Source organism: Cystoisospora suis (assembly GCF_002600585.1).
Source record: "Cystoisospora suis strain Wien I chromosome Unknown contig_100, whole genome shotgun sequence".
Classification (NCBI taxonomy): Eukaryota; Apicomplexa; class Conoidasida; order Eucoccidiorida; family Sarcocystidae; genus Cystoisospora; species Cystoisospora suis.
In genome coordinates this window covers 211-13,266 of record NW_027152902.1, presented here as the reverse complement: position 1 = coordinate 13,266, position 13,056 = coordinate 211, and the positions used below count along the sequence as shown (strand labels likewise).

The following is a 13,056-nucleotide window of genomic DNA, read 5'->3' as shown; positions in this document are numbered from 1 at the left end:
GCCGAAGGCAAAGGCGGGAAGCTTCATCGTGAAAGACTCTAGGATGTATAGAAAGAAGCCACGAATTTCCTCGAAAGCTGGAGGGCCTTCTTTTCGCCGCTCAGTTAATGTGAGAAAAATGATTGTTCTGTCGTTTGATGGAGGTGGCCCAGCTCAGTCACTTTTCAGGGCCCCGTTCGTGTATGCCCGCCCTCGTCGAGCTGGTACGGTCCGCTCAAGCTCGGGGTGTTTCGAGCGGGGAGCGGAGCTGCTCTTTTCCGCGAGCGTTTGGCGTCCCAGGGAAGGAACTCCACTGGGACTGAGCGAAGCATTCGAGGGTTCTAACCAACTGGTGCTGCAGACCTGCAGTCCCCCGGAGACTTACTTTCATTTGTCGGCAGCGCCTGCCGGCTTTGAGGAACCACATTCGGATCATCCGTGAGATTACCATGGTGCCTTGAACGCTCTGTTCGAGTCCTCGCTCTTGCGCTTGTCTACCAGCGTTTAGCGTTACTACTGAAAGGCCCTTCCAGGTTGCTCAGTTGCGCAACTGGTCTGCTGAGCCTAGCTCAAAAAGACCTGTTGCCAGACTTGGTTTCAGGTCGAACTAGACACGCTGACCTCTGCTCTGCCTGTCAGGCTGTGTAAAAGATGCGGAGAATTAAAAACTAGCTAGTCTCAACAGATATTCGCACCTGGTACGTTGTTGGGTCATCTGAAGCGACCGGTACGTCGTGGAGACTCCGGCCGCGTGGCCTGAAAACAGAATGAGGATACGCTCGGTTGCAGCGGATCACAAACAACCGGCTGCGGCTGCTTGGAGAAAGTCACCCTGGCTGCTATTCTGCTGTCATTACCGGATTTAAGACGCCCGAGAGCCGTGAGCCGTTTTCCATCTCTACGGCGCTTGGGAAACGCTTGGGGGCTGATGGAGGGATGCCTGCCGATCCGCCCCCGGCCAAGCCAAAAACGTCAAGGCTGTTCTGCTCTCCTTCAGCAGCAGACTAATGGTGTTTAGCGTAAGAGTCGGCTATTTTGCGGAATACCACTCTTCTGTCGATGTCCTTTGCTTCTGGAGCTCCGTCAGGGGGTACCGCAGGGAGAAGCTCAATGCCCGAGAATCACATCAAGGAGAAGCAATGTGACGGCCAGCTCAACAGCTGCCGTGGACCGGCTCGTTGACGTTGAACTGTTCTCCGCTGACATCAAAGGAATATTGGCCAGCCCGTAGTGTTCTCTGTGTGCAGAGTCTTGTCTCTGGTATTTTTTTCTCTTTCACACCTTCTCCACTATAGCTGGGCCTACAGCTTTTTCTCTCGGAGGCCCTGTCATGCCAGCTCCTTTCTAGAAAGGTCATTGTCGGGAAGGTTTTGCGTGCTCGGCTTTGGCACCGTGTTGCTCTGGTAGCGGGAGCCGACAGACGAACAGCGACGTGATTGCCGCGTTCCTTGCTGGTCGGTCGTAGAGCCTCCTCTTTGCCGTTTTCGCTTGATATGAGCACCTTCCTGAAGAATTCGATCGCGCTCCGTACGGCGGCGAGACGCTCTGTGCGTGAGAGAGGTGTGCTCCTTGGTGACACCCCGCTGTCCCAGAGAGGTTCCGGTGGCCAGGACGTGTCACCCGGACGTTGGCCAAGCCTGCAGCAGGAACAGGTCTTTGTGCTTACTGAAAGGCTTTAGAGGTAAACACAAAAACCCCCCCAGGAGCGGGAGCCATTCATTGTCAACTTCACCTGGTTACTTTGCTTCTGGGGTTCCGTTGACTGTGCCCCGTTTCTTTGGCATCCAAGATGGATTACAGCCCTGTATCCAGAGGACACAGTGCAAACACACGCCAGAACGGCACCCAGCAGAACCATGGCCATCAGCACCACCAGCATGGTCACTTTTCTTCCTTCTTACGTAAGAAATTTTTTCGGTCTTCAAAACAGACGAACAACCCTCCCCCGTCGCCACATCGGTCGCCGGCGACTCCCCCTCCATCGGGGAGGGAAGTGGGAACAGCGTCGCCGGCCCTGCCTCACGAACCACACCCGCACGGACAGGTCGCCGAGCAGAGAGTGCCTCACCAGGCCCAGTTTCCAGACCACAGGGACGATGTGCAGCCCACAGCCCGGCAGCAGGCCCCCAGCGGCAGGCCACCTGCTGGACCTGGGGTGCTCCGTGATGACCAAAGCGAGAAAGTTCGGGAGTTCAAGAAGGCCGTCCGACACTTCAAACACCAGCTCGAATGCAGTTATGCAGCGCAGACGCAGACACTCCAGCAGGTGAGAACACAGTAAACGAGCACTTCGTGCGGCCGTCACCCATGGTGTGCATTTCCTCACGTGGATACAAGTGACCAGGGAAGGCGGCAACCACTCCATTCCCGAGGGCGTTCTCAATTCAGGCTGCAGTCCAGCCAACGCATCCACAGAGCTGGCGGGCGCAGCCGAACCGATTTGCAACTTTGGCTTCTTGACACCGCGGATCCCTCCGCCATAACGTCTTGTCGTGCAGATGAAAACTGCCACTGAGGCTCTTCCGGAGGAAATCCGAGGCCCCACTCTCCAACAATACATACAAGAGTATGCCGAAGCGCTGGGCGAGCACTTACGCGTTAAGCGCACACCCCCCGGACTGGAACAGTATGAATCGATTCAGGTACGCTACCCACACGGATGTGGCTTGCACTTAGTGCAGCTGTGGTGCTTGTTCCACTAGCTCAGCCCAGATGGAAACCTGGATAATAAACAGGAACCCTGGAGAGGTGCCAGAGTTTCTTTTACTTGCACCCCTGGCGGAAGCCCGCCCTGTGATCGAAGCCGGCTGTCGCTGGAGGGACTACATATTAGATGATTGCAAGGGCACAACGGCCGCGGGCTTAGAACGGCAATGGAAGTCCGTTGTTGGAACAGGCAGAAGATCACTTGCCATCTTGCACAGAGACCCCCGGACCTTTTCTGATGTTAGAAGCGAGCAAAGGCTCCAGATGGAAGCATTATCCGCAGTAACTGTTTGTACCTGGCGATTCTCTTGGCTATCAGACACTTGGGCATGGAGGTTTCGGTGCTGTTTACCTAGTGAGGAGGAAGTCGGACGGCCAGTACTTCGCACTCAAGCAAGTGAGTCCTCGACACACTCATGGTGACCACAAATCCCTGATTTGTCTACTACCCGGACGAGCGCTTCCGCGTCCGGTTGGGAGCCGAGATGCACCCCAGGGTACTGTGAACAGCGACAAACGACACGGGTGATGACCAAGAGTGCTCGATCCTTATTCGTTTTAGGTCCCGAAGAGGAAGGTACTCAAGGCCTCATCGCGAGAGCGGCAGTTTGCGGAGAGGAACTTTCTCTCCGCTTGCAAGTGCCCTTCCATCGTTCAGCTTCACGTAACCTTCCAGGATGAGCTCTTTCTGTACCAGGTCGTGGAGTTCCTTCAGGTGAGCGGCACCAGGTGTTGCATGCCTCGATACTGCGCAACAAGCGGGGCACATAACTGTACTGACGGCAGCTTCGGCGCTCCCTGGACAACGAACTGACCCTACTGTGATGTGCTGATCTTGTGTGCCGCAGGGCGGCAGCCTGATGCACTACATGCACGCCAAGCAGAAGTTTCCTGAGGAGGTGGTCAAATTTTGCATCGCGGAGCTCGTTCTTGCAGTAAAGGAAGTGCATGAAGTGGGTACAGTACAGTGATTGTCCGTGCAATTACAGTCCATACGTATATACACACATACATATCGGCAAACACTGATACACCTTGAACAGAACAAAATGGAACTTTCCAGACAAGCCCGTTCACTCGCGCTCAGGCTCTTGTTGGAGTTGGCGCATCCATCTCCGGCATTACCCTAGGGTGGTCCGTGGGGGTTGTCCGGCTATGCTGTAGGTGACAGCAGAGCTAGTTTGTGACGGTCTCTGTGAATGGTGAAGGTACCATGCTCCGATCTGCGTTGCTGCGATGAGACCTTTGAACACAGCCACTTTCCGCACGCTTCTTGGCTTACTGCCAGAGACTCACTCAGTCTTGGTCACTGAAGCAAAGATATGGAATGAAGTATACTTGTCGCGAGCTACTCGGTCAGCAACATACTTCTCGACGGGCGCTAGGTGGAAAGGCGCCTGCCGAGAAGCACAGGTAGCAGCCGTAGCAGCCTCCATGTGGTCGCAGTGCGGGGCTTTGGGTCGGAGGGTGAATGAGAATCCTGCCCAGGAAATCCTTGTCAGGAATAAAGGAGTCTGTTGCATACGACGTGTGTTCAGAAGAATTACATCCACAGAGACATCAAGCCGGACAACATTGTGTTCACTCGGGACGGTCATCTCAAGCTTCTTGATTTTGGTCTCGCCAAGTTCGCTCCCCATGTCTTCCATTTCGCCTCGTACTCTCGACTGTGAGTGGCGTCAGAAACACTACGAAGATTTCCGACTGCCGTGCTAATGTTAACGGTAGCTTGCATCTGTCTCGCTACCTGAGTGCTGTTGGCAGTTGCGCTTGACTCTAGAGATCAGGGACACCTAGACTTCCTCGCCAGTGACGTTTGAGTATAAGAATTATCGGATAGCTCTGTGCCAGCAGCCGCGGTAATAGGAGGGATGTCCAGGATAAATGGGCGTAAAGTGTATGTAGGTGNNAGCGGGTAAGAGCGAAAAGCGCATGGTCGCGTGTACACTGACACCTCGATGAGCGCCTAGCAAAGAAGATAAGCGTCTTGATCCACTAAAGTAGCCTTGTTATTCCGCCCGTCTGCGCACAGAGGCCCCACGCATTGCTGTGCTCGGACTACGGCTGAGGGAGAAGCACATGCGGGCATCGCAACAACAACGGCCAGCACGGCTGCGAGCCCTCACCCGATCGAACCGGGCTGCGGGAGTGATCACCGACTCTCTTCCGAGAAGTTTATACCCGGGTGTCACGCGCCTCATTTCTCATCTCCACGTGAGCTCTCGTTTCATGAAAAAGGCTCATCCCGACTCTCCGTGCGCGGTCGGTAGATGGCTATTTCTCTGCTGCAACGAGTATCATGGCAAGACCCACTGATACCAAAATATACAGTTTGGTATTTCTTAGCCTATTATGGTCTTAAAAGTCCATCCATGTAAAACCGGTGGTCGTTTCGCACTCGCGTGGTCAGTACGAAGACCAAGCCACGGTTCCTACGCGGCTCTGCGTGCGGCCAAGTGAGAGCTGTTTATACCGTGATATAGGGGTTCGCTGGTGTTGTCCGCAGTCGAGGAGGGCTGCTGTGAGTGCGTCCATATGCAAGATGGAGAAGACCCCTCCGGTGAAGGCCAGCTGAATCGGCCGTCCGACACTTTGCTCAGGTCTATCTGCGGCACGCCGATGTATACCGCTCCCGAGGTCCTGAGGTACGTGCGGTACCTCTTGCCGTTCCCACGAAGAAGGGTAACTCCAATCTGAAACAGGAAAGTATCCTGGCTGTTCCGGGGGACAGCCAGCTGCAAACGATCCGGGTTATTACACAAGTCGAAACGAGACCCACGCGGGCAGAGGGACAGTAGCAGTCAATAAAGTTTTCCTAGTACTGACATTTTCATGCTGACACGGTGAAAACCGGATGTACTAGGATCGCCTCAGAGGGGAGAGCAAAAAACAGGTTGTAAAAGAAAGCAGTCTTCTTAGCACAACCAACTCCCACGAGAACCTTGAAGAAGAGACCCCGTTTTTCACGAGAAGACGTAACGATCCCTAACACATTTCTCTTCTCCACTGTCGAAGGAAGGAACCGACCGACCCCTTTCTTATTAAAAGACATTTTCGTCAATGTGGAGCGTTCTCGGTCCTCGTGTTTCTGATGTTCGGCTCTTTTCTCCCGCAGGGGCGAAGGCTATGATCATTCGGTCGATTGGTGGTCCGTCGGTGTGGTCATGTTCGAAATGCTTTACGGTGGAATTCCTTTCTGTCCTCCGCCGAAATATCGAGGAGATGTCGCGACTTTTGTGAAAGTCCAAGTCACTAATCATACGCTTGTTTGTCCGTGAGTGACTCAATCCGGCAGCGGCTTGTTTCGATCCACGCTTCCTAGTTAGGGCAATCTCGCACTGTAACGGATAGATTGTGAGCTCCAGGGTCTCCTCACAAAGGGTTCTCGGCTTCTACGTTTGCTTCTTGCTGGTGTGCTTGCTACCTGCAGGATTCCCTATCCTTCCCCCATTTCTAGCGTGTTATCTCCAGAGTCAATAAACTTCATGCAAGGGTAGGTACCCGCGTATCTTTTAGGATTGTCGAGGCAACAGCCGTCTGAGAATACGGCCCCGTCCGAAACCATCTCTCGGCCTTTCCGGCACAACGTCGTCGCAGAAGCCTGGCTACTCAGACGTCACGCTAAGGAGTTTGTGTCCGCCATTTCTTGCTCGCGGAATTCCTGTTTAAAAACAGTTATAGTGGTGTAGGAGCCAAGGGTTTCTTGCTGTTTATTCCTACATTCCCAGCTCAGTGTGGCCAGGACACTGAGTACTGGCGAAAGCTCGGACTCACCGACCCTGAAGAGTACAAATATTCTCCTGTGCGCAGCCAACGGACACGCGAGACTCTTCTCGTGCGGGCAAGCTATGGACCCCGTGTTGGTTGGTTCCGTCCCGACGTAGAGTGCTTTTTCTTCCTTTCTTGTCTGGTTGTCTCCAGTTTGGTGTGTGAGCCAGAGCAGCGTTTCAAGAGCGCTGCCAAGATCATGCAGCACCCATGGTTTGCTGGTGTTCAATGGGACACGGTTCACAACCTCAAGTCACCCCTCTGTGCGGATACGGAGTTCTACGCCCAGAGGCATTTCCCCCGGATCGTACAACCGGGCACAGCAGATAGCGAAGAGGGTGATATGACTTCAAGAGGAACTCAGAGGAAACCTAATGGAGATCCCACCAACACCGCTAATAATAAGCCAAAGCTAGGCGCCCCAGTCCCTCTAGACAAATGTGGTACTTCAAGAGCTGCAGTGAGGCCCCCATCTACTAACGTGGGTGCAGAGGTGAGATAGAAAGACAGACATGATTCTCAGTCCTCGTGAATATGATCGTAATGAGTCGCATGGGAATAGGTCTCTCTGAGCCATCATGTACGGAGGTTCACCCATGGGTTGTGTATTCTAAAACTCGTGCCTGGTGAGCAACACATACATTCATATTCTAGCTCGGGGTGTTTCCTGAGCTGCAGCTAGCACTAGATACGCACGAAAGAGCCGGATCCCATGGATATACATAAGCATGCTCATGGCTACGTGTGCAGAACAGACCTGTCTTCGATCTCGTAGGTGTTTTACGCACACTGTTACTACATGCAAAATAGATCAATAGACAGTGAAGAAGACGTCTCTTGTAAGTATCAACCTTCAAGCAAGTCGATAGACGCTCCGCGACCTTCCTTTCGCGTCATCTTCGACATGTGACTTCTTGGATGTGGTCTTGATGCGTGTGACACGGTGCAGCACGACCTATTCTTCTCGCGGTATGAATATAATCGTCGGGCGGTGGAAACTCTGCCGACCTTTCATAAGATTCTTCAACGTAGCGCGGAGAAGCTGACTAGCCCTAAGGGTTGCACGCCAAATAGAATTGGGTCTCAAGCGCCTAGTCATACGGAGAATAGTAGCAGTAATGGTGCTACTCTCTTCTCCGCTTCCGGCGGGCATCACTCAGCGACTGTGCCACAGACAGGGCCATCCTCCTCCCCTGGGACTGGTCTATGTACCTGTTCACCAGAGAACAAGCGGTGCGCTGGGCTGAACGCAGCGGAGCCCGATGAGACTCCACCGAGCCCTGCTGTCACGGAAGGCGATTGTTGCGTGGGGAGTCGGAAAGATGACACAAGAGAGAGAACAAAAGACACGACAAGCGAGACACATCCTGTCACAGTGAACATGGGAGCTGGTGTTGATGGGTCGGGACATCAACGTTCCTCCTCATCTAAAGATCACAACCTTAGTAGTGATGAACTAGTAGGAGTCGAAAAGCAGACGATGTGTGTGGGTCCGTTTGAAAGCGCAGTAGTAGTAGTAGGAGGGCAAAGTGTTAGCAAAGGAAAAGAATATCAAATGGACATCACTAGCCCAAACAAGATGTATGATAAAAAGAAGAATACATTCTTAGCAGCATCATCATCTTCATCCGCTGACAAGAAACAAGCAAAGGCCCCCGCAGCTGGTGTGTCAGGGACCCAAGGAGGGGGATGCGGATGGCTCCCTAGTAGTCATAGAGGAGAAGCATTACATGCCCAGCAACAGCAAACAAATATGATGACAGCGATGAATGCTGTCATGCAGGATAGTGCTGATCATAATAATCATATGTCTGAGAGCTTTCCAAGTGTAAGGGATCAGGCCCCCACCTCCTCCTCCTCCTCCGCTATAGAATGCATGACAGGAGAAGGCAGGACAACTGCTATTGGGACTCGGGGACGGCAAGCTTGTGAACCGTCATCCCCCCTTGTACGCCACTAACTAACACACCCCGTGAGGATATCAGCGTCATTCTGGGGGGTAAAGACGCTGGCGGATGAGCAAGGGGTGATTACTTTCTTTTGACTTCTCAAACGCACACGTACAACGCGGCGGAGGTGCTATCATGAGCTTATAATCCATATAGCTACCCCTATGTGGTAGCTATAACGATTATACCTACTACCTACCTACCGTAAAGAACCTCTCCCTACTCCCTTTCTTTCTCTCTCGCCTCGCCTCCTTTCAACAGATTCATCATTTTGACTTGAAGATGACTGACGAATTGCCTTTGTGTGAGGGTGTGAATGAATCTGAAGAGTTGCCTGTTGAAGAAAAGAAAGGGAGAGGGAGTCTATTGTCTGGCTTGACCCAAGAAGAAGCTAGATCAATTCATTGAAACGGTATTTGTTTATGAATGGTAGTCTACCTCTTTCTCGCGTTGTAGTTTTATTCCAAATAGATTTGATGGACCTATTTTGATTCTCTTTGTTCTCACGGTCAGAAGAACCGTAGCCAGCTAGCTGTCAGTCTACGATTACGACTACTAGTACGTCGTCTTCATCATCGTTATCAAGATTTCACGACCAAGTCACGCCTTTCCTTGCCTTTCACTCTGACTCTTTCTTTCCTTCTTTCTCGAATATGTGTAATACCTGTATATCTATCTGCATACTTCCTTCCAAGTTTATATACATACATACATACCTTTGAAGGATGTCTATTACCTCGGTTCCATACTCCGAAACATCATCTACCCTCGGTGATGGTTTTGGTCTTGTCGGCTTGAAAAAGAAGAGATTTCAGGAGGGAGAAGGAAAGAAAACAAAGCGAAACGTTTGATCCACACCAGAACACTGCGTGATCTGAATCGGCAGGAGCTCCCCTTCAATCCTATGAGTGACGGGACGTTGATCGGCCATTCATCTCTCGTTCAGGAGTGATTTCACAACTTTCTACCGGGGTCATACGCCAGAATGTTTGTTTCCGCAAGTCTTTCTAGTCAACAAGGGATCATCTTGATTTACACGTCGTCGCGCTTTTTTTTTCTTTTCTTTTGGATCTCGTAAACCGCTGTTATTATCCTTATCATCATCTCCAAGAAAACTATAGTAGCCTCCAACTCGTCTTCTACTTTCAGAAGAGATGGTGATAAAAAGTTATGCTTCGAGACAGTTGCTTTGATGGTTTCTCTTCAACAAACGTCTAGCTGCGCGCATCCTCATCATCAACATTACGATTATCACCCTCTTGTTATCATTCTTATCTTAGGAAAGAAACGAACTCCTTTTACTCTTTTCATGTATCTATCGATCGATATATACCGTGTTCCTTGTTCGATCTAGCTTTAAGACAGCTGTCTTCTCTCTCTCTCATTAACATGAGTCTCTTCTTCATCTTCTGTTCTTGTCGACTCTATCCATAACCCCTGAAAGACTCTCCTTACAAGTCTTCACGCAGACTTCTGTCTCAGTCCTTCACCGACAAACAGCTCATCGTCACCACTAAAGCCTCACCCTTTCTCTCGTCAATAACAAGCTCTTACACGCCTCTATCTATCTATTCACCCTCTATCTGTCACGTCATCATTCCTGCAGCCCTCTTCAACGAGAGCACCAAGTCTACTACCACGAGTGGATCAGCGGCATAGAGATCAGCCCGTTCGTTTGTTTCTAGAGACACGCCATCTATAGCAGCAGTCAGTCAGTGGAAGATCAGCCCACTGCTTCACGAGTCTCCTGAAACCTTCGTCAAGAAGATTCAAAGAACGCGCCTCTGATCTGATCTATCTAGAGTCCTTTCTGAGAAGTCGGCTCATTCAGAGTCCCTCCCTCTCATTGATAAAACTTCTTAAGAGAAGAACAAAACGCATGACAATGAAACCAAGGAACACACAAAGACTGTTTTTCTCCTGAAAAAGAAAGAGAAACTTCATTCCACTCAACATTCATCCATCCTTGCAAACAGCGTTTCGCCGTTGTCGAGGGACTTGTCAGCCGGAGGTAAGCAAAGCTCCCTCAATTGAAGAGAAAAAGAGACTCTCGGGTGTGGCGCGGAGTTCATTTGAAAACATTTCTTATCAGAAACACTCCTTTTACAAAATCAACAACTGAGAAAAAACACATAACGGATTTTCTGTCGCTTTTCACATCGAGCCATAATGATGATGATGAGCATACATCCGATCTATCTATCTATCTATCTATCCTGCTTTTTTCATACCATCTTCATCCCCCCTTTCATCTCTGACAAGAAGTCAACGAAACAGACTCACTTCACCCCCATAGCAGTCGTCACTCTCTTTCTTATCCCTCTTCTCTCCTTGTCTCCTTTCTAGGTTCTCGATCACTTCATCCACAAGACATTCATTCGTCCTTCCTTTCTTGCCTGCCATCATCATCATCATCTCCGTTCTCTCGTACATCACGCAAATGGATCAGAGAACGTACACAGGACTTCCTCTGCGGCGCCCTCTTGGAGAGGAAGAACTTCTTGAATTCTCCCCTTCGCTTGGACTTCCAGCATTCCCCTTCTTTTTCTTCGCCTGACTCCTCTTGTTCTTCTCATCGTCAAAAAAGTAACGATGAGGACTCTTGTAATTTCCAGGAGTTTCATTTCTCTTATTCCTACTGTTTGGGTAGTTCTTTTCTCCCCCATTGCAACCAAAGGGACTACAATCGTTCTCTCTGAAAGTTTCGTCTTTCTCTTGACTAGAGATTCCCGGGACTTTAATGGGCCTGAGACAGATGTAGGTGTTTTGACAAACAAGGATACAATAGAACGGAGAGAGAGAGAGAAATATGAAAGATAGATAGAGATAGAAATCCTCCTCCTCCTCCTCATCCAGGTGTCTGGAGATATCGTTATCATACCAGTGTAGAAACATAAGATCTAAACCGCCCGCATAGCATCACAGGGAGAGGAGAAAGAAGAGATGACTCAAGGCGAAAGAATCATTGCTTAAGACAAGATAAGGGAAAAGAAACATCTTAAAACGATGGGCAGATAGGCTAGGATCTAGAGAGCGGTCTTAGAGTGTGTATGGAGAAACGTACAGAAGGCGACTGAAAGAGAAAGAGAAAGACAGTGAAGGAGAAGAAAGCAATGAAGAGAAACAGAGAGATTGCTAGATGCTAGCATCGAAGCTGATCATGTAGCAAGAAGGGGAGACGTCTGTTGGATAGAATCGACCGAACTCGATAGGGTGAGAGAGTGATAGACACACTTCTGTATGTTGATGGCGGTTCGGAAGAATACACAGAGGAACTCTCAGAAGACATGAAAGTCTGTAGATACCTAACGTCTTCTCTTCTAAAGCCACACTCGTGTTCCTTCTATTCCAATACATAAAGAGATAGAAATGGAGAGACGTAAATGCAGAGATAGATTTGTAGATGGAAACATACAAGGATAGATGGAAAGATTCATCTACAGAGAGGAGAGCAGCCCACTTTCCTATATAGAGAACAAGTAGTAGTAGTAGAACAAAGACGACTCCGGAGAAGAAGATCAACTCGAGACTACGAAAAAACACTAGATCCTCCCGTGGTGCGAAAAAGGAAAAGAGGAAGAAATTTGGCTCACAGAGAATCTCCATTTAAGCAGCTCTTTTTACCAGCATATCCATTTCAAGTTTCTTCACAGTCACGAAAAAGTAGACTAAAGTATCCTCGAACTACCTATACGGTCTGTCTGTCTGTCTGTCTGTCTGTCTGTCTTTCTTTCTTTCTTTTCTGGTGCGTGACATATCAGAACAGTCCAGATTACAGAAAAGGTGTTTTGATGTCTGCTAAGCATTACGAAGTCTATCTAGAAACACCTAGTAAAGCAACAGCTCTTCTTCTTTCTCCTTCGTCTCGTCTCCCTCTTCTTCTCCCTCCCATTTACCTGCTGTATCGGGACTGTTCAGTCTCAAGCTCTGCGACTTCTTCTGGTCGAGGCGGTAAGTAGACGCCCTGAGAAGAACGCGTGCATGCAAGCTCATTAACAAATGAAAACTCAGACTTGTAGAGACAAGCTGAATCAACTGACAGGGAAGAGAGGAGAAGATAAGAAGAAAAGAAAGATACCTCTATCTATCTATCTAGCTCCTAGAAAAAACAACTGAGGAAATCTTTCTGCAGCTATCTATCTATCTATCTATCTATCTATCTATCTATCTATCTCTTTTCTTTTCTTCATTTGTCCGTCTTACCCCTGCACGAGATCTCCATTGGCCTTTCCTCGTATCCCAAGGCTGTGGCGGTCGCAGTCGATCAGGCGACGGGCTCCTCTCTGCAAACCTTTCGATCGCCATACCAGCAGGATCAGATCAAACACACAGAAAAAGATGAGAAGACAGCTGAAACATGCAAAGCGTCCTTTGGAATCTATGTTTATAGAGTTGCGCACTATATCTATAGGCTACATATAGAAGAAATACACTTGCGAAAGATCTCTTCTACACACAGACATATATCACATTTCTTTCTCTCTTTCTTTCGTTGAAAGGTCAGAGAAGTGACGATGGGAGAAGTCGATCTCTTGGATCTTCTGGATGCAAGTTTCTTGAAGCGCCAGGCAAGTCTTTTTCTCAGCAGATCCATCAGAACAAGAGCAATGCCTCTCTCTCTCTCTCTCTTAGCTCGGAGCGAAGAGTCGGCAGG

General features: G+C 49.7%; 2 protein-coding genes across 2 annotated transcripts; one reads left to right on the top strand and one right to left on the bottom strand.

The window, feature by feature from the left end:
• Positions 1-995: 995 nt before the first annotated feature.
• On the top strand, positions 996-9,825 carry CSUI_000221 (agc kinase). Its single transcript, XM_068060455.1, has 12 exons — positions 996-2,245; positions 2,478-2,621; positions 3,005-3,082; positions 3,248-3,400; positions 3,534-3,638; positions 4,224-4,354; positions 4,718-4,899; positions 5,192-5,330; positions 5,801-5,959; positions 6,116-6,178; positions 6,607-6,946; positions 7,403-9,825. Exons 1-12 carry the CDS (start codon positions 1,769-1,771, stop codon positions 8,411-8,413), a joined length of 2,982 nt encoding a protein of 993 aa, XP_067927566.1. The 5' UTR covers positions 996-1,768; the 3' UTR covers positions 8,414-9,825.
• A 380-nt stretch (positions 9,826-10,205) lies between these two features.
• Positions 10,206-12,809, bottom strand: CSUI_000220 (uncharacterized protein). The gene is made up of 3 exons (XM_068060454.1): positions 12,606-12,809; positions 12,299-12,437; positions 10,206-11,148 (listed from the first exon to the last, which is right to left on the bottom strand). Exons 1-3 carry the CDS (start codon positions 12,705-12,707, stop codon positions 10,835-10,837), a joined length of 555 nt encoding a protein of 184 aa, XP_067927565.1. The 5' UTR covers positions 12,708-12,809; the 3' UTR covers positions 10,206-10,834.
• Between the last annotated feature and the right edge of the window lie 247 nt (positions 12,810-13,056).

Excerpts from the sequence above, each read along its gene's own strand:
- CSUI_000221 (XM_068060455.1), top strand. The coding sequence starts at position 1,769 with ATGGATTACAGCCCTGTATCCAGAGGACACAGTGCAAACACACGCCAG. Across the intron at positions 3,083-3,247 it reads AGTACTTCGCACTCAAGCAA|GTCCCGAAGAGGAAGGTACT; the intron begins GTGAGTCCTCGA and ends TATTCGTTTTAG. Across the intron at positions 5,331-5,800 it reads ACCGCTCCCGAGGTCCTGAG|GGGCGAAGGCTATGATCATT; the intron begins GTACGTGCGGTA and ends TTTCTCCCGCAG.
- CSUI_000220 (XM_068060454.1), bottom strand. The coding sequence starts at position 12,707 with ATGGCGATCGAAAGGTTTGCAGAGAGGAGCCCGTCGCCTGATCGACTG. Across the intron at positions 12,438-12,605 it reads AATGGAGATCTCGTGCAGGG|TTGATTCAGCTTGTCTCTAC; the intron begins GTAAGACGGACA and ends CTTCCCTGTCAG. Across the intron at positions 11,149-12,298 it reads GAACAGTCCCGATACAGCAG|GCCCATTAAAGTCCCGGGAA; the intron begins GTAAATGGGAGG and ends CATCTGTCTCAG.